General features: G+C 39.8%; 1 protein-coding gene across 2 annotated transcripts in view; it reads left to right on the forward strand.

Annotated features, from left to right (window-relative positions):
- The window catches only part of RAB31 (RAB31, member RAS oncogene family), a 99389-nt gene extending 79726 nt beyond the window's left edge, over positions 1 to 19663 (forward strand). For both annotated transcript variants that reach the window (XM_084618803.1, XM_084618804.1), the window contains exons 4-7: positions 698 to 769; positions 2042 to 2148; positions 6388 to 6497; positions 15486 to 19663. In XM_084618803.1, the coding sequence (XP_084474929.1) occupies positions 698 to 769; positions 2042 to 2148; positions 6388 to 6497; positions 15486 to 15583 (387 nt within the window). In that variant the 3' untranslated portion in view covers positions 15584 to 19663. The remainder of the gene's footprint in view (positions 1 to 697; positions 770 to 2041; positions 2149 to 6387; positions 6498 to 15485) is intronic.
- Positions 19664 to 20525: the final 862 nt, after the last annotated feature.

Here is a 20525-nt window from a genome sequence, read left to right on the forward strand (position 1 = left end):
GAACCAGGGTCACCAAATAAAATTAATAGGCAGCAGGTTTAAAACAAACAAAAGGAAGTACTTCACACAATGAACAATTAACCTGTAGAACTCATTACTGAGGATGTTGAGAAGGCCAAAAGTATAACTGGGTCTAAAAAAGGACTAGATAAGTTCCTGGAGAATAGGTCCATCAGTGGCTGTTAGCTAAGATGGTCAGGGATGCAACCCCATGCTCTGTGTGTCCCCAGCTTCTGATTGCCAGAGGCTGGAAGTGGACGACAGGGATGGATCACTCAATGATTGCCTGTTCTGTTCATTTTCTCTGGAGCACCTGGCATTGGCCACTGTTGGAAGAGAGAATACTGAACTAGACAGACCATTGGTCTGACCCAGTATGGCTGTTCTTATGTTCTTGAATTTCTCCCCAAAGCCTTTTTCACACCGATCATGTACTATGCTTCAAAAAACAAAAAAACCAAAAGAACCCAAAACACGGCAAGAAAAATATGTAGAACTCAATGTGCTAATTGTATGAGTCCAACAGAATAAAGAACAGCCCTTTTTAGAGGTCTGATTGAAACTAAAACTGGGCAAACGTTCAAGAAGCTCACTCTCTCTCTGATGAAAGAATATGATGCAATCATGGCATGTCTTTGTGACCTGGCACCATGCAAAACTTTAATTGATTTATGATGTTTTGTTGGTCTTTTAACAGTTTCATTCCTTGGCACCAATGTACTACCGAGGATCAGCAGCAGCTGTTATAGTATATGATATCACAAAACAGGTAAAGCTTTCTGTTTGCAATTCCTATATAATATATAGTTTGGTTAATGACTTAATGTATTGGCAAAGCTGTGGTGGAAGCGCCATTCCCTGAGTCATTTAAAAATGGACTAAACAAAACTCCGGAAATTATACTGCAGGGGAAAATTCTGAATTTGCCTCTTTGAGATGGACAAGATGACCTACTGGATTTTTCCCATATCTAATTTCTACTACTAAAAAACATCAACTATTTTATAAACTGGAAATTAATCTTTTAAAAATGTGGCTACAAGCTTGCATTTGCAGTCTGAGAGCTGAATTCTTCTAGGGTTGCTTTACTTTGAAACAAAGCAATGAAATAATCTTTGGCTCAACATTATTAATTGAAATGGAAGTGTATTTTCAGCTGATAAAGTAGCCCTGTTCACATGTCATCCAGCTGCAGATCCTTGCCCTGCCCTAATGAGAAATTGCTACTCTTAAAATTCAAAGAATAAAATTTTGATTTTAAAAGAAATCCCAGGTGATGGAAGCTGAGTTATAGAATAAGCATTAGTGGATGAATGGTTGCAATATTTTACTTATCTGTTTCTTCTCTCCTGCCAATTGAATGATTTACTTTCAGCACTGAAGGCCTGGCTCTGTTCACCAGTGCATTAGTGTAATGACCCATTGCTGCATTAGGGTTGCCAACCCTCCAAGATTGTCCTTGAGTCTCCAGGAATTAAAGATTAATCTTTAATTAATGATTATGTCATATGATAAGACCTCCAGGAATATGTCCAACCAAATTTGGCAACCCTAGCTGACACTGGTCATGGCTGCATAGCAGTACCATAGGTTGTAATTTTTAACTGAAATGACTCATAGTTGGTCAGAAAGTCTGTAGACCTTGTGAAGGTGGAACTTAGTCTTGAGTCATCCTTATTCAGAATGTGCAGCAACTTTCATTCTCTGTAAGGTTAATATTCAAGTATTGCATAGTATTGTGGGATGTACCTTATTTCCCAAATGCTAGGCCATACTCTTCCCTCAGAGGTTCATGCACAACTTCCATTGATTTCAGCAGAAGCTACACATGCATTTCTGAGGAGAAAATTTGGCTTGATGGATTAATGCAGTTGAGAACTAATCTGAGGTTCAGTAACATCAATCATGCCTTTTAATGAGAGCCCTGGAAATCATTGTCACATGAGGGCTTTCTGTGTGCCCTTCCTGTAACTTCAAAAAAATGACTGTGTCTGTCAATCAAGGAGATCCTGCTAGATGTTTCTTTATGTATTCGGTTTAGGATTCATTTCATACTTTGAAGAAATGGGTAAAAGAATTAAAAGAACATGGTCCTGAAAATATTGTCATGGCCATCGCTGGAAACAAATGTGATCTTTCTGATCTCAGGTAATGTATCTATTTGGTATTAGAATGCTGTTTGGTATGCACTGCTTTCCTCCCTCATCAACCATGTTTGTATCGTCATCTGTAGTTAGGGTTGCCAACCCTCCAGGATTATCCTGGAGGCGCCAGGAATTAAGAGATTAATCTTTAATTAAAGATTATGTCATGTGATGAAACCTCCAGGAATACATCCAACCAAAACCCTACTGCTACTCATGGTGGAGGCCCCCATTGAAATCAATATCTTTGATTTCAATTATTCAGGATCAGGTCCCGACGAACAGCAGCATCACATCCTCCAAAATATTTTACTCTGAACTCCCTTTTTTGCTGCACTTCCGCTGCTTTGACCAGAGTTGCAGGATGTCAGATGTTGCTTCTGTGCAGGCTGCCGCGGGCTCTGGCACGTTACACTGATGGATACAATACGGGACTTTTCATTCTGTTGTACTATAACTAGTTCCAGCGTATACCGCATGCATAGCTCAAAAGTGCTTGATTAACACTGGAGTGCGAGAAATTCTGTGTTTTAATCAAATGAAGGGTTAGTGCCAGGTGCCGGATGATAGCCTTATTGCAGAAAATACATTTGCAAGAACATAAGGGCTCTTACGATCCTCAAATAACGGACTTATGTCCTAGGTGTGAGGAGAAGGACTCTCCTTAGAGCGGGGTCTCAAACTCAAATGACCACGAGGGCCATGTGAGGACTAGTACATTGGCCCGAGGGCCACACCACTGACCACCCCCCCACCAGCTGCCTCGCCCCCAACTCCACCCCTTCCATGAGGCCCCACCCCAACTCTGCCCTCTCCCTGCCCCCAGGGGGTGTAGGAGGGGTGCAGGGTGCATCAGGGGACTCAGGGCAGGGGGTTGGGGTGCAGGAGGGGTGTGGGGTGTAGCCGGGGGCACAGGGCAGGGGGTCAGGGTGCCGGGTGCAGCAGGGGGCTCAGGGCAGAGGTCAGGGTGCAGGAGGGGTGTGGGGTGCGGCAGGGGGCTCAGGGAAGGGGTTTGGGGTGCAGGAGGGGTGTGGAGTGCGGCAGGGGGCTCAGGGCAGGGGGTTCAGCTGCAGGAGGAGTTTGGGGGCCTGCCCTGCCCCCACGCTGCTCCGGGAAGCAGCTGGGACCTGGGGGTGGGGTGGGGCACGGGGGTCTGTGTGTTGCCTTGGCCGCGCCTCCAGGTACCTCCCCTGAAGCTCCCATTGACCGGGAATGGGGAACTGCGGCCAATGGGAGCTTCGGGGGAGGTACCTAGAGGAGCAGCCAGGGCAACACACAGACCCCTGTGCCCCCCTCCCCTCCCCAGGTCCCAGCTGCTTCCTGGTGCGGCGTGGGGGCAGGGCAGGGAGGGAGCCTGCCCTGCCCCCGGTGCGCGCCGGGCCGGAGCCGCTCTAGGTAAATGCTGTGGGGGGTGGGGTTTTAGTCTTTCGTGTTTTAGTCTTAAGGTTTACTTCATTAGAAATGGCTTAAGGTAAAATATATGTATCAACCTATCGCATTAATTCCACTGAATAGAAAATACAAATACTTGTGTGCAAGGGGATTTAAAAAATATAATGTAACTAATGAGGGCACACATGAGCAACCTGCTATTTCTACATGACTTTTGGCAGCTCTGTTTATCTTTATGGAATTTTTACCAGTTACTTTGCCAGAAATGGTCTGCCAGACACTAGAGTCTATCAGCCATTGTTATGGCAAATGTGAATGGAGGCAAAAGAGGACAGGCTGAACAAAGTTCCACTCATCTTGATTCATCTGCCTCCATTACCACAGGCGCTAATACGGGAAGAAATGACTGGGGAAAAATAGAGGAACAGATTTGACTTCCACTAGCAAAGGGCTAATATAGTTTCCTCTGGTACTTCTAACAATGACCACGTTACCCTTCTGTGGTGGTGGTTTGTTTTGTTTTATTTCTTTTTTACAGATCTCTAATATATAGGTGCTAGCTGCCAACCTAGAATCAAGACATCCAAAAGACATGTGGTTATTCTTTGTATTATTATTATGTGGCCATCAACAGTTCTTGGCACTTTGCTGAAATAAATTCCTTCCCTCTGACTTCCAGGGAATATTGTCTTTGAGAATGGAGATTTTTATTAAAATCTTTACAATTTTGTTATTGGCTTTAGAATTTAGAGTGGATTTGTTTTTTAAAAATATTTTATATTGGAATTTCTACCCTCTGATTGATGGATAATAACCTGGACACAATCACAGAATCTCTGTTGAAAGAGCTCAGATCAGAATGTTATTTAAATAAATAAGCTACTTTGCCCACCAGTGACAAAACCACTGTTAAATTTTTGGGGTAATATAGATACCAAATGCCATAACCTTCCACTGATACTGGGTTTTCCTCTCTAAAAATTGAGATACCTTCTGAAATTTTGGTTCTCTGGAGTACTCCAAATGCCAGGTCAGGAAATCCCAAGCTTTACATTCAGGCCCTTTACGCTGTCCATAGAAAACATTTTCTATTTAAATAAATATTTTTAGAAGCTTTAAACTGTATATGCTGAGGTTTTTTTAACTGCAAACAATTTAGTCAACATCTTTCAAAACAGGTATTCTCTCTCCAGGGCTCCTAAGTCCAAACCTTCTCAACTCCCTTCTAATCCTCTGCTCATCTCTTGGCTCTTGCTCCCACTTAGTTTATGTTTACTCACCTCTTCACTTAGAATAAATTGCTTGAGGAACAAACTCTCATATTTTGGACAAAGTAAAGTCATTGCAATACTGACACCTAGATTATCATTGTAGAAAGAAGCAACTGACAGACCTTATGTCGATGTAGGATCAAGCATAGTGGAGCATCCTCTCCTCCATGCCCTCTCCCCTTACACCATGGCTGGGGGAGCTGGCATAGGAGAAGGCAGAGCTGTATCCACCTGCTTTCCACAAGTGGAGAGTTCCTTGCACAAGGGGAATTCTCCACTGGCTGTCACCAGCTATTTTAAAGCCTCTTTGCACCATTTATGTGGCACAAACTAACCTTTGTGGACTGGAGAATCTGGCCCTAAGATTCTTGTTTCCAGTATGGAAACAAGTGGCTTGCATGCTTCTGTTAAAATCAACCACAATCTGCTGCCACTTATAAACAGCTAAACATGTGATCCTTTCAATCCAACTTCATTTACAATAGCCAAAAACCATCCTGTTTGTGTGTTCACTTTGGACAATCCTGTTTGTGGGCTGAATCTTCAGAGCTGGATGCGCTTTCTCTAATGTTTTATGCAACTCTTCTCATGCATTTTTGTCAATTGGGAGGGAAAAAAAGATGGACAGCAGTTAAAGATCATTTCTTTTCTGTGGGTGGGTGAGGTTCGGTGGCGTGCCATGTGCAGGAGGTCAGACTAGATGATCATGATGGTCCCTTCTGACCTTAAAGCCTATTAGTCTTCAAAACTTGGTCTTGGCACCAGTCCCCAAAATCCTTATCAACGATTCAGATTGATATCTTGATATTTGAATGTGAACAACTAGATAGAAACCACCACCACCACCACCAAAAGTATGTTTTTTATAGAATCAAAACATGTTAAATCATTTCTATCTAGGCTGTGTTTAAGATTTTTTTTATGCTTTGTGAGAAGAAGTTTTAAATTTCTGCAATATATATTATTGTAATAGGCTGGCACTATTTGCCTGAAACACCCCCATCCTGTTAGCAGTGTTTTGGTGAGAAAAGGTTAAATTGATTATTCTGTGACATAGGCAGCTGGCTCATAATCCCACCTGAATATAAGAAAAGTAGCTTTTTGAGAGACAGAAGAATTAGGGTGTGTGCTGCGCAGTCCTGAGGGAGGAACCCTGACAGTAGCCATGCCTAGGGAGGTGATAAATGTTACGACTATCAATAATGTTATGCTGTCGCATTCAAAAATTCATACAAAAATGTGGAAGGAAACAAAGGATTACGATTTTGAGACTACATCACCACATCTCAGGGAATCAAGCCCTATGTTGTGAAATATTTTGCAAAAGATTTAATGAGCTTTTACATCTTGGATCTGCTTATACTAAATTACATGGCAAAATTCACATGGACTTCAGTGGAAGCAGGACTGAGACTCTTAAATATTTATCATTTGAGAAGCAAGGAATGTCAGCACCAGGAGAAGATCCAAACTTGTGCAGTTGAAACTAGGAACAATGTGAATTAAGATGTCTTTCAGAATTATGTTTGTTTTTTTAATAAATAGACACTAATTTGTTTGCTTTCAAAAACTTTTTTTAGGGAGGTACCTATGAAGGATGCCAAAGAATATGCAGAATCTATAGGTGCAATTGTTGTTGAAACCAGTGCAAAGAATGCTATTAACATTGAGGAACTCTTTCAAGGCATCAGTAAGTACATTTACAAGTTTCTTGTTGATGTTGTTTGGAGTCCTTTTGAAAATGATCGTCCATATATTCATGCAAAAATGTCTTTCTCCATGAAGAGGAAAACACCTGAGGCAGTAGTGTGTCCACTGCTTATGAAAATATAGAACTAATGTGACTGGGGTCCCAGTGGGGGCCAGCTGAAGTCACTTAGTTAGGGTGAACTGTAAAGAATGGCACAGATAATCCCCAAAGATGGTGGATGTTTTCAATACTTAAATTTATCAAGACAGAATAAAAACAGCTTCTTTATTACCTCACTGTTTGTCCAGAAACCAACAACACAGTTCCCTTAAAGTAACCCAGTCTCAGGCCTCCATTCAGGTACCCAAGTCAAATATGATGATTTCTGAAAAATTTATTTCGTCATATAAAAGAAAAGGTTCTACCAATCCCAAAGGATCAGACACATTACCTCCCAGGTTAATGAATATTCCAGATCCCACCCAAATACAGACTACAGCCAATTCTTATTAAGTAAACTAACATTTATTAAAAAAGAAAAGGGAGAGAGTATGGTTAAAAGATCAATATACATACAGACATGAGTTCAGTCCTTGAGGTTTAGATACATAGCAGAGATGGTGAGCTTTGCAGTTGCAAAGAGTTCCTTTAGAATTTAGTTCATAGGTTATAGTCCAATGTCCAATATGATATCCAGGGTGTACCAGCTTAAGTGGAATCTCATCTTGTGACTCAAACTTCCCCTGATGAAGCTTAAGCAGATCTGAGATTAAAAGGATCAGGACCCAAGGATCTTCTATACAATTTCTGGTCTTCTTTGACAAGTTGGAGTCCCTTGGGGAAAAATAGGCCCTTATTTCCTAAGCATCATTGTTAGTTATTCACAAAGATTAACATAAGGCAATTTATCCATCAGGCAGTCTATCACCAGTACGTAGCTATACGAAATAACATAAGACAATTGCCTGTTCCTCCACCATTCACTGATGATTTGCTTCCTTTTCAAAGAGAGATGAATACAGAAATATCCCATGCTTACACTTAATTTAAATGCTAGGATGTTCTTTTGATCTTTGAATGATCAGAATACAGCATAGACAGGAACTGTTGATTAAATTGTTGACCACTGCCCATATATATGTAAATACACAAAAACACAAACGTTATCTCCCCACATGTCTTTAAGGGTTGAATTTGAGTAATTTATTCTGCAGGATGTTTAGCCCTTTCTAGCCATGTGTCACAACTAACAATAACTTTGACTAGACTAGAATAGGACATAACTTGGGTAGGTGCTATATAAGCATCTCCCACATAGCTCTTTCAGTGTATCTAAATCCTAACCTGTATCCATGCATAAACTGCTGTAGGGCAGGTAACTGTTGATCTAAGGGCTTGTCTACGTTACCCGCTAGATCAACAGGCAGCGATGGATCCAGCGGGTGGAGTGGGGGGTGTCAATTTATCACACCTAGGCTAGATGCGATAAATCGACCGCCGAGCACTCTCCGGTCAACTCCGGTACTCCACCGGAGTGAGAGGCACAGGTGGACTCGACGGGGGAGCGTCAGCTATCGACTCACTGCAGTGAAGACACCGTGGTGAGTACATCTGAGTACATCGACTTCAGCTACATTATTCACGTAGCTGAAGTTGTGTAACTTAGATTGATCCCTACCCCCGCAGTTTAGACCAGACCTAATTGTCATTTTGTTGGGGTTTTTATGTGGAGGCATATTTCTGGGTGACTAGGATAAATAGAAATAGTCATTTTCATTGGATCCAGCACAAGTTTTCTCCCCAGGATTGTTAAAGGGGAAGAAATTAATATTGCTAGAAAGGAAAGGAGAACATCCCATACTCATTTTTCATTCCAAGAATTCCAGTGTCATCAGCCCCTGAATAAAAACAGGATATAAAACATATTCCACCCCACCTCATCTCTCTCTGTTGCCTTATGACCGCTTCCTTTTTTCTCTCAATCTGAGTATAGGATAAATAGATGTGTGCTATGTTTCTTTGCTCCTCGCAAATCACACCATCCACTAAACATTGCTGGAGAAGCTATTGACCAATTATTTCACTTGAACAGGATGTGTCTGAAAATGTTAACTGATGAGAACTGAAATTCCCAGTACAATGATTTTTGCCTGTTATACCTTTCAGAAGGTTTGTAATTCATCTGGTTTGGAGAACCAGTCCCTGACCCAGTTTAGTTTGCTTGATTGTCTATGTCCAATATAACCTGTTATCAGTAGGTATGAATGTGCTAATACAAAAACTCACACCTGTTGCATAATTTAATCATTAATAATTAGTTTATCCCTTTGATAGGTAATGCTACAATGGGTAGCAATGACAACCCCCTAATAACAGCTATATTTGATGTAGAAAATCAGTTAAACTGAAATTAACATCTACTAGTTTCCAAGCATATGCATTAAATATCCTAGATAATCTTTTGGATACATGGAAAGATTGTCTCAGTGGGCATACTTGTGACCTTACCAGAACTCAGAAGAGAGAAAGGAGAAAGTTTGTAGGTGTTTAGTATATGAATGTGGAATCGATAGCGCATATATATGTGAACACAGCAAAAGATGGTATATTGCCATAAATAACATGCTAAAACAGCTGGATAAAACAAATATTGTCATGGCGTACAGGTCTCAAACCCAGCCTCTAGGGTTCATAGGAACAACTACACTCCAACCCTCCACCTGGCAGCCTGCTGTTAAGGGCTTATCTGGGACCCATGAAGTCTAGCCCCAGTGTGAGGTTCTGCCCCTGAGGTCCAATTGGTGGTGGCCCAGAGTGGCTGATTGGTCCACTGGCCCTACTTAAGCCAGCAGCAGGAGCAGGAAGCTGTTTGAACAATCGGGCTCCACCCTGCTCCTGTGCCTTGATTTCCTGGCATCTGATTTGTGGTTCCTCGTGTCCAGTGTGGCTCCTGCCTCTGACTGTCTGGCATCCCAACCTACCCTGACTTTTATTCCAAGACTTGTGGTTCTGATCTCCAGTTTGTCTCCTGCCTCTGACCTCTAGGTATCCTTACCTTTTCAATTCCTGTCTCATGGCTGTGGGCTCTGGCTCTGACTACTAGTTCTGGCTCCCCAGAACCTGGCCGTTGCCCACATGTTTTATGACCCCTCTTTTTGCCCATTTCTTCCTCCCATGGTTGTCCTTATTGAACTTGTGTGTTTCAGCTAAATGGGGGAATACAATGAACCTATGCATGGGGTCCTTACTCCCTCCCATGGAGCTGTGCTTGGTGCCTGGCTCCAGTGCAGACTTGCTATTTAAGGTGATGACTTTAGTTATTATGTCTGCTACCGCAGAGGTTCAATTTCTAAACTTCCCCATTGAGGTGGGCCACAGCACCCGTGCTCCAGTCCTAAAAGAAGGAGTGTCAGAAAGTATTGGAAGTGCAATCAGAAGTATTGCAGTGCCATTAAGAAGTGCTGGAACAGCCTTCCAAAGCATTCTGGCCCCACTTGAGCCCTGCCCAGCAGTCATGTAGCCGTAACCTGCAACAGCAGTTTCATATCTATTCTGCAGCCTAGCTGGGATAATTCTGTCTGTCTCTGCACATTTTCAGTGCACAACCCATTTTCCTGCACCATGTGCTGGGGAAATTACTCACCAAAAAGCGTTATTAAACAGAACAAACCGTTCAAACCATAGTGTTTCTGTAAAGAAGGTACAAGGGAGGTGAGCTGTAAAAACTCCCACAAAAAAACATGCACACATTTATGTTAATTAAACCAGCTATGTACAAAGACACAAAACTAGAGTAGAGGCCGCACAAATCAGGAGTGAGGAATGCTCAGTAACGTAATAAAAACCCAAACCCTATGAATTTCCAAAAATACAGTAGGAACAGGAAACTCAATAGACCGCAACAGAAGAACTAAAACAGGTATGAACAAAAAAATATTTAGTATTTTGTTCCATGTAAAAGAACTGTAACAGCTTATATCCAAGGCAGTGATGAAAATCCATAATTTTAGGGCTTGTGTTTAACACATGGGTTGTGTGAAGTAATAGCTATTGTACTCGTGTCTTTGCAAGGATGTAAACTTTTTTTCCTTAAATTGAACTGTAAGGAACTTTCAGCCTTCCACAGACAGAGTCTTGCACAGTCCCATGTTACAATCTATAATCTTATTACAAATACCCAGGGGTTTATACTTGAAGCTAATTATTGGGCTTATTTTGCAAGAGCAGAACCTTGGATAATTCTCTGGACAGCCTCATTCTTAAATTTCTGTGTTTTAGTATTTTTAAAAATGTACATGTATTATTATTTTGGTAACACTGGCGCAATACTGTTTACAACTGAGTATCAGATTCAAAAGGGAGCTTTATTAGGTCTACAGGGCATCTTTGGGAACTGATTTTACTCATGCAGCTGCTCCCTCCAAAGGGGACCCTTTCTCTGTGTTCCTGGCCCTTTTGTTGTCCCCCAGTCCTTGTTCTCTCCCTCTTGCTCCCTGCCCTACACACTAGAACCTCAGAGTTAGGAACAGGCCAGTCAACCGCACAGCTCATTTGGAAGCGGAAGTACGCAATCAGGCAGCAGCAGAGACAAAAAAAGGCCGAAAAAAAAAAGCACACACAGTACGGTACTGTGTTAAACGTAAACTACTACAAAAATAAACAGAAAGCAGCATTTTTCTTCTGCATAGTACAGTTTCAAAGCTGTGTTACATCAGTGTTCTGATGTAATCTTTTGAAATAACTACTATAACATTTTGTTCAGAGTTACGAACATTTCGGAGTTACGAACAACCTCCATTCCCGAGGTGTTCATAACTCTGAGCTTCTACTGTATTTCTTTCCTTTCTACACCATTTCACTTTGCCCTCTCCCAGCCCCTAATTTCCCCATCTCTTGCCTCTTGCACCCTCACATTGACAGCCTCTGAACTTAAGCTCCCAGAATTCTGGCTCTTTACCCTGTTAGTCTGTAGTTCAGGAGTAGAAGTCAGAATGTTGTCGGATTTTGGAGTATACCCTGGACTGTCATTCTGGGCAGCTCCAGCCCAATTCCAGCACACTTGAGAACGGAATAGAGTTGATTTGATGCTCCCCCTTTGCCAAACTGAGGAGTTACATGACAGAGGCTTAACTATGTTAACATTCCTGCTCCTGAACTATCTTTGGTTGCCTCAGTTTTTCATGCACCAAGCCATGCCCACTTGAGGATCTCAAGACTCAGGCATCTGTGTCTAGAAGTGCATGTTTATAAAACAGCCTGAGTGTATAAAATAAAAAATGAAATAAAGCTGTTTGTCTGAAGGCTTTTTTATGTGTACTACTTCTCCACATATAAAAAATCCTCTAAACGCTAATCAAATATTCCAGTAATTAAAATGACAAAACCTACTTTTAAAGCAGAGCACTTAGAAACAGCAGTGATGCAAACTACAGAAAACTTAAGGTTGATTGGATCACTCCAGTAGAAGCATACAAAAGTTCCAGATTTCTCCAGTTCCAATTCAAGAGTTCTTGGACAAATGCATTTATATTTCTTCTTCTCTGTGAACCTGTTTGTTTCATCTGGACTTCTAAAGCATTATATCTATTTGGTCCAGCCAACTGGTTACATCATGGTAATATATATTCTTCTCTACAATACTTGGAGAGGAGATGAGGTCTGTGGTCTGGATTGATATTTCTGTTTAAGGAACAGAACAGTTCCATCTCTTCTGATGGTATATTGTGAACAGAAATGACCAAGCAGGGCAGTTCTGGTTTGATGGTAATTAGTCATTTTTAAAAACTGTTTCAGTGAATGCATTTGTCCATGAGACTAGTGTTACTAGATTGCTAGTCCAGAATATAGCTCTCTTAACATTATCTACAGAACATCTATAGCATAGATGGCATCAATTTAGGCTTCCCAACACATGTAATGTGCTTCACCCCTGTTCTGGAGGGGCAACCTAAACAGATAAGAGAGTAATTTATTCTGTAAACCAATTCAGTTCTTGATTTCTCTGCTGATCCTGCTTAGTATCCAAACTAGATCCAGTTGGGGTTTTGTGATATGGACACTATGTCTATTAAGAAATGAATGGAGACCACCAAATATCTTTCATATAGTTAAAACTTGTGGTCACCACTGACTTGAATTTGCAGCTAGGGCTCATCTTTCCCCTACTAATCATCTGGATCTTTTTGTCAGCTCTCTAAAACATTCATTATGTGTTACTGCGTCTGCTATGAGATTACCAATTAAAGAGTCCTGAAATAGACAATGCTATGAGCCCAAGTATCTTATTTTCTTTCTAAAGTCTGCCAAACAGATTTCAGGCTCTAATCATATTCTCCAGCTCATCTACTTTGTAATGGAGAGATGTTTTCTCTGATTAACCCTTGCTCCATACTCTGAATACTAGAAGAGACTGACCTCAGTTTATTTCTCACATTGTGAGATTGATTCTATCTCAATACATTGAATTTTACACTAGTGTAACTCAATTGACTTCACCGTTGTTACTCGTGATAACTCACTCAGATCCTAGGAGTCCCTTGAGCAGAGACAAGTTTCTTGATAAGATTAAAAATATTTAGTTCCACAGTATCATCTGGATTTAACAAAATCTTGGCAATAATGATGATGGGAAAACTTGCATACCAAAAAAATATCAAAACCACAAGACTGAAAAGGAGTTTGAAACTTTGTTGCCTTTTATTGAATTAACAGAACAACAACAACAACAACAACATAGATTCTCCATAAACTTACTCTACTTGTTGCACTTTAATTTATGACAGCACCAATCGCAGCATGTGTAGGTATTTATTTTTTGTATTATTTCCAATTGTTATTGTATTTTATATTGATATGAAAAACCAATAATAAAATAAAGGCAATTCCAGCTTGGAGTATTGTGTCCTATTCTGAACTGGACAAAATAATTGCTAACTTTGGTCAGCCTGCAACATTCTCCTCCAATGGCTTCTTATTGGGTGTGATAGTTCAGGATACTCACAGGTTTAAACTCACTAGTACTGTGAAGCTCAGGCTGAAAAATAGATAGAACCAACATAGTAAAGTGTTTACAGTGGATTTCTGAAACTGTCTCTAAATGAACTTCCACCTCTACACTCTCCTCTTCAAACTTGTTGTTCAAAGATCCAAACCTTGAGAAAACATTTGCTTAATGGTATATTATGGAAATTAAGTTTACACATTCCAACATTCTTAACTGTATTAGGCTCCCAGAAAAACTGGCAGGGCTCCAGGGTCAACTGGAACCAAGTTCAAATACTTTAGAAACATCATGAGCTCAGTGCAGTTGTTTTTCTCCATGTTTCCAAAATGTTATTATCGCCCTCTTGGGAAGCCTTTCTCAAATATTAAGCTCTTCTTTTTATAACACCTAGAATACCATCCTCAGTGCCACCATACACTAGCCAAACTCATTCATGTAACATTCTTACCTGCTGCCATGAGAGCCAGCAGGTTCTTACTTTCCCTAATTCTAGACCCTAGTTTTCACACGAGTCACTCCTGATATGCCTGCATTGAATGACCAGGCTTGTTAGTTGCAACATAGTTAATGGGCATATTCTGTCACCTGTATGCAGCTCGCCGAGAAACAGAAGTCACAGCAGAATTGAAGAGGCATACAGGAAGAGACTTAAAGCAGCAGGCCCTTGCCATGCATTAGAACCCCAGTTAGGACTGAAACTTTTGTTGTTGTTGTTAAATTCAAATACGTTTAAATAAGAATCAAGAACCTGGGCTTATTAGACAAGAAAAATCATCTGCTGTGGGAGCTGAGGGGACCAAGAAACAGAGGGAGGGATTCTATTAAAAGAATGGTTTTGTTTCACCTTTCCATTTATTGTTCATGTTTGCTTGTTTACAATGCTTTTGTGCTTTGGAGAGCTCTGGGGTACAATAAACGTATGCATTGAAAACGTAGATGATTTAAACTCTTGCTAAACTAGAACTATTTTTGTTCAAGTGGGAGAGATAACAGAACCTGTGCCTTTTAATAGTCTTACAAGTTCTTAATAAAATATCTTTCCTCATAGAAGTAAATGTGTAACAATTATAGTGTTACAAGTGCTTGCCTCTATATATATCCATGGTACGCCCACACCTTGAATACTGCATGCAGATATAGTCACCCCATCTCAAAAAAGATATATTGGACTTGGAAAAGGTTCAGAAAAGGGCAACAAAAATTATTAGGGGTATGGAATGGCTGTCATATGAGGAGAGATTTAAAAGACTGGGACTTTTCAGCTTGGAAAAGAGATGACTAAGGGGGGATATGATAGAGGTCTATGAAATCATGACTGGTGTAGAGAAAGTAAATAAGGAAGTGTTGTTTACTACTCCTCATAACACAAGAACTAGGGGCCACCAAATGAAATTAATAGGCAGCAGGTTTAAAACAAACAAAAGGAAGTATTTTTTCCACACAACCCACAGTCAACCTGTGGAACTCGTTGCCAGAGGATGTTGCGAAGGCCAAGACTATAACAGGGTTCAAATAAGAACTAGATAAATTCATGGAGGATAGGTCCATCAGTGGCTATGAGCCAGGATGGGTAGGGATGGTGTCCCTAGCCTCTGTTTGCCAGAAGCTGGGAATGGGCGACAGCATGGCTCACTTGATGATTACCTGTTCTCTTCATTCCCTCAGGGGCACCTGGCGTTGGCCACTGTCAGAAGACAAGATACTGGGCTAGATGGACCTTTGGTCTGACCCAGTATGGCTGTTCTTATGTTCTAAATGTCCCCAATTGACAATCAGTATATATTTTTTAAAATGGGACAAAGCCTCCTTTTACATATCAAGATATAAACTAAAGAAATAAGCTAGAAACTACATGGAAAACAGTTGTTTCACATTCAAATCTGACTTAAATAGTTAAATTGCAAACTAAGCAATTATTTACTAATATCTCTGTGTGTTTTTCTACAGCAGAGTATTTAATTCAGTATTTTTTTTATATATTTTAGGTCGACAAATTCCACCCTTGGACTCTCATGAAAATGGCAACAATGGAGCAATCAAACTTGGAAAGCAGACTACACAGACAACTAGAAGGTGCTGCTGACCCAACATGGCTTGTTTTGATTTACTTGAAAAAAATAAAATAAAATGCCATTTGCTTATTCATTGAGCAAAGGGCTTCACAACCTCAGAAGCATGGCACCTTGCCTTGAAAGCAATCGTTTCAATACTGTGTGCCAATAAAAATGCAAGGATCATAAGCAGAAAGGATTTTGCAAAAATGGAAAATCCTCCCTAGAATCCTGCCAAAATTCCTGAGTCAAATTACTCCAATTCTCTGTTTAAACCAATGACTGTTAATTTTTTTTAAATAAAATGGCTTTTTACATAGAAACGTTAGATTTGCTGTAAAATCTCTCCTCTTACATGAGAGTGGACTCAATGTGTTTTAAATTCATCTTTAGAGGAATATAGTGTATACGATTTAAAACCTGAACTTTGGGCTGCATACTTCTCTGCCTTTGCTTTTAGCCAGGCTCCTTTTCTGTGACTTTTCTCGAGCTGTAGTTTTGTCAGATGGTTTGATCAACCATCATCAAGAAATGGATTGAAGTTGAGAACTAGAAAAATGGATCCAACATGAGAGAGAGCCCAGTTTTTACAGGTTGTGAATCAGGACAGAATTTGGCCCAACAGGTGATGGCTAGCCTGGCAAAATGTCAGCTGAGAGACACACTTTCTGCAATCTGCATGTACCTGAAGGATGGAATTTCCACGGAGGAAGAGGAATCGTTTAGGATGGCTGTAAGCAGATGGAGCTCCCGTTCTGGTCCAGAAATAATCTACACCCCACCCACTACATTTAGTCAAAATGTACTCACTTTCCAGGGCTTAGGTCTTTTTAATAACAATTGCAACAAAATGCAAACAGCAACCTAAGCCTGTCTGTTGCTAGGATTTCCTGCAGATACTTCACTCCCCTAGGCCACCATGCCGTCTGCCCAAAGAGGCATCCCACCTCCTTCATCTCCAAGATGGAGTCACACCTGCCACAATGAGTCAGCAGAAATCCATTCTTGTTTCCCTCCAGGGTTCCATCAATGGATTAATCCTGCCGCCTGCTGTTAGTGTTATAAGAGAGTACGGTATAGTCTGATCTCATGGGGATGAAATTATGTAGATTTTTCTAAAGGTGCAGTGTGTTCAATTGTGGAATTGTCTGCCCAGGTGGTTTGGAAGTGGTATGGAACACTCTTTGCTTGAGACATTTAAAACTAGATTGAACAAAGCACGAGAAAACACAGTGCAGAGAAAAATCCAGTATTTGGAGTTATGGACTAGGTGACCTAAAACTGTTGGTCTGTTCTATCTGTAATGTTTTGGTTCTGTGATTGATAGAGTAAGTAAATTATTTTTTTCTCTTCTCCACTAAATTTAATGATGAGCTAAAGCAGAGTAAGAAATTTAAATTATGGAATCAAAAGCCAAATTCATTGTACAACATGATACATTTTTGCTTGTTAGAAACATTTGACCTTTTAGCACATTTGTTATACAACAGTGGAGGAGTTAATTGAACAGTAAACACAAGAGAAAAATTATGTCCAACTAAGGAGAGAGAATATATATCATTTACCAGCAGGATGTAGCTGGAACTACATACTTATAAAGAAAAACAGATTCTTATTGTTTTGTTGTGAGTCAATGCAGTGGCAGAGGTAGTCTGGGGGAGGGAGGGTGACTGCTACACCGTAGTAGCTGATAGGTGTATGGGTGCCACCTTTTAAAGCCAACGGGAATAATTGAAAGTGGCACCACCAGTGACTCCCTAGCTCCACCACTCCTTAAAGCTTGGCTCTGCTACTGAGTGAAGGTGGTGGTAAGATAGTATTGATTATTTAGGGCTTGGTCCAAACCTGATTGAAGTCCATGGGAATCTTTCCATTGACTTCAGTGGGACTTGGATCAGGCCCGTAGTCATTGTAGTGCTAACTTATTTACTGGGCTAAAGAAATACTGAACTGATCAACAACACAAATTAATGTTACTTAAGGGACTAATGTTCATCTTGCTACAGGCAGCTCCGCTTACTAAGCATAAAAAGGCAGAGTCTACAGCTAGCTACGTATTAGGGAAAGATGGCAACGCTATTTACAAGTGTTCATTTTTTAATAAAATGTATATTGGTTTTGTGCTATATTAGTCATGCATAAAACTGATTTTTAACTTGTTTTCATAAACCTAAATGTGGTCAACTTCATTTTCACATGACATCTCAAACCCATTAAAATCTGCTTGAGATGGCTGTAAGCTTCTTCAGGCAATTCTACAGTTGCCTTGTAATCTCAGATTTAAATAAGAACTGGGAAATGATGGCAATCTGTGTGATATAGATTTTGTATTAAAGTGCATAACCAGCTTTCACAGCTAGCATTGAGTTATATGTGGATCAGAAACAGATCTGAGTCTTCTTATGTTATATAGTTTGAAGTTAGAAATTGTGGAGAGAACTTTCTGGCTGATACAGACTTGCAAAATTCTAGCATTTCCAAAGCAGGTTTACATTAGATATTTTTACATTTCAGGAGGCCAAATCCTGAAGTCCTTATTCTGTTTTTATTCAATCAGATCTCTTAAGTCAATACAAGTTTTGGCTGAATACTGTTTCAGAATTTGGGCTGTGGTCAGTTTCAGTATGAAGGCAGAGATGAGAGAATAACAGGTCACTGTAATATACAGTGTACCTATGGTTTTCTTTGGATGCAAGAGTAGCCCCCAACTGTTATTCCTAACAGCCAGTGTTTTTTCAGTCTTGAAATGTTGTTTTATTCTGTATTTTGGAATGAGGTTATGGCTTGGTTTAGGAGCGTATATGTTTGATAAATCATGATGTTAGCTTTTTGTGGTTGCTCTTTTTGTTTGTGAAATGTTGCCATTCTTTTTAAATACTTGGAAAAATTACAGAATACCAAAAATTAACTCAGAGTCATAAGTCTCAACAGCAACTATAATTCTAACCGATCGTAGTTTAAAAAACTGGCTAGTTTAAAAACTAAAAAAGCTACTATACAGAAGATCTGAATCTATAACGAATCTCCTCAATAATAATAATGCAGCACTTCTGTGTGAGCCAGCTAGACTGGACTTGTCAAGAGACTGGCTTCAGCAGGACAGCCAGTAGCGGGGCTAAAGCATAAGCTGCAATTTGAGTATGTTATATGGAGTCTTTGTATGCACCATAGCTCAAGACTGTGACCATCCAGTTGCAAAGTGGCATGTTTTCTGGTATGTCATGAATAAGTTACTTTAGAAAAATTGTATTAAGGAATAGTTTCCATATATGCTGTGTGTATGTGTAGATATATAAATATAGTTTTATATTTTGTTATAGTGACACACAGTACTTTTTTCACTGCTATATCTGGTTCACATATACGGCATATTGTATTCTGTAATTATGTATATCATTAGTGATCATTTCACCTTTATGAATTTAAGGTTGAAGATAGAAGGTAGCAATAAGAGGGAGATATATGTAGGTACATTGTTGACTTGCCATTTTAAAGCATTAAATGGCATATTACTGAATATAAGTTTGCCATGCAGGACAAGGAAATCTGGAGAACAATTATGATCCATTAGCTGGCACCAGTAGGTGCAAAAGTCATACCCTCAAAAATGAGATTAATTAGCTGATTATTTTTATTTGTGGTACAACAGGTCAGTCTGAAGTGCTGCATCGTAACATACGTCTACATTATTTAATAACAAAAACTACCTATCATTATTTCCCAATTTTATGTTGCTCTTCAGTGTACGTGGTATTTATCATGACTAGATAGCTTGTACATGAAAGCACTCTGATTCATTATCAGACCTTGATTACATTGATTATATATGTTACTATCCTACCCTTAATTATTTAAACCAGATCCAGTGACCAAATGTCAGTGTAAAGTTGTGTGCTAAGTACTATCACTCTGTTTGTTTATGTAAGGGCTTTGACTGGGCTGGACCCACTCGCTGCATGTATGGGATGCTGCAATCTGTTAATACTTTATCTTATGTTTACACATTAATTGTATAATATCTAATAAGATTTTTGCCTAAAATGTAGTTTTGTTTTTATTTAACCTACAGTGATTAATACTAATAAATATTTTAAATACTTCTGATTTTGAAACATCTCTGGGTTCAATAGAACAAACAAAAAAGTCACAGATCTCCAGAACAACATGATAAAGCTCTCATGTCTTTTTGTGGCATTTGTGAAGAGGGCTATCACAAAGTCCATGCGCTGCTCAACTCTCCCTCCCTGTTCTTTACCAGGACTTTGGAGCAACAGAAGTAACACTGCACACCCCTACAGTCAATCCATCCATCAATCAATACGTAAATATATCATAGATTTTACATAAGGCTCATTGCATTCTGGACAGGATATTTTAGCTAATTCTAGTTAGGCAGTTTGGATGCATATATCAGTAGTCCTTTACATTTTATTACAGTCCTGTATTCTAGGACTTTTTATGATCTGGGATCCTACATTTGTTTGTGAAGTTTACTAACTTAAAAAAACCCCATATTTCCATATGAACACGACAGATTTTATTCCCTGTGTTTGAAGCAAATTGTTGACATTTCATACTTCAAAAGTACTCCAACTTCAATCTCCTTTTGCAAGGAGTGTCATTCTGCTCATAGCTGTGACCTTGTAAGAGATCAGGACAAAAAGTCTGATGAAATACTTTGTGTTTACTTCCGACCTCCACCCCCTCATTCTTATCTGTTAAAGTGTTGAGGCTATTACCAGGTTGTGAAATGTGCATACCCCTGAAAGGCAAACCTTAAGCTCAGCATCAGGCATTGTTTTCTCCTTGACTATGTAATCTTCTTAAAAGCATTAAAATATGAGTGGAAGGGTAAAATGGCTAAAAGTAGTTGTATAAATGCCTCTAATAATTAATGACGGTGAGTTCTTAAGGATTCAGTTTTAATAATAGATATATTTGTGCATAGCAGTGTTCTTGATCATTACTAAGATC

The sequence above is a fragment of the Lepidochelys olivacea genome (genome assembly GCF_965140295.1).
Source record: "Lepidochelys olivacea isolate rLepOli2 genome assembly, chromosome: 2".
Lineage (NCBI taxonomy): Eukaryota > Metazoa > Chordata > Testudines > Cheloniidae > Lepidochelys > Lepidochelys olivacea.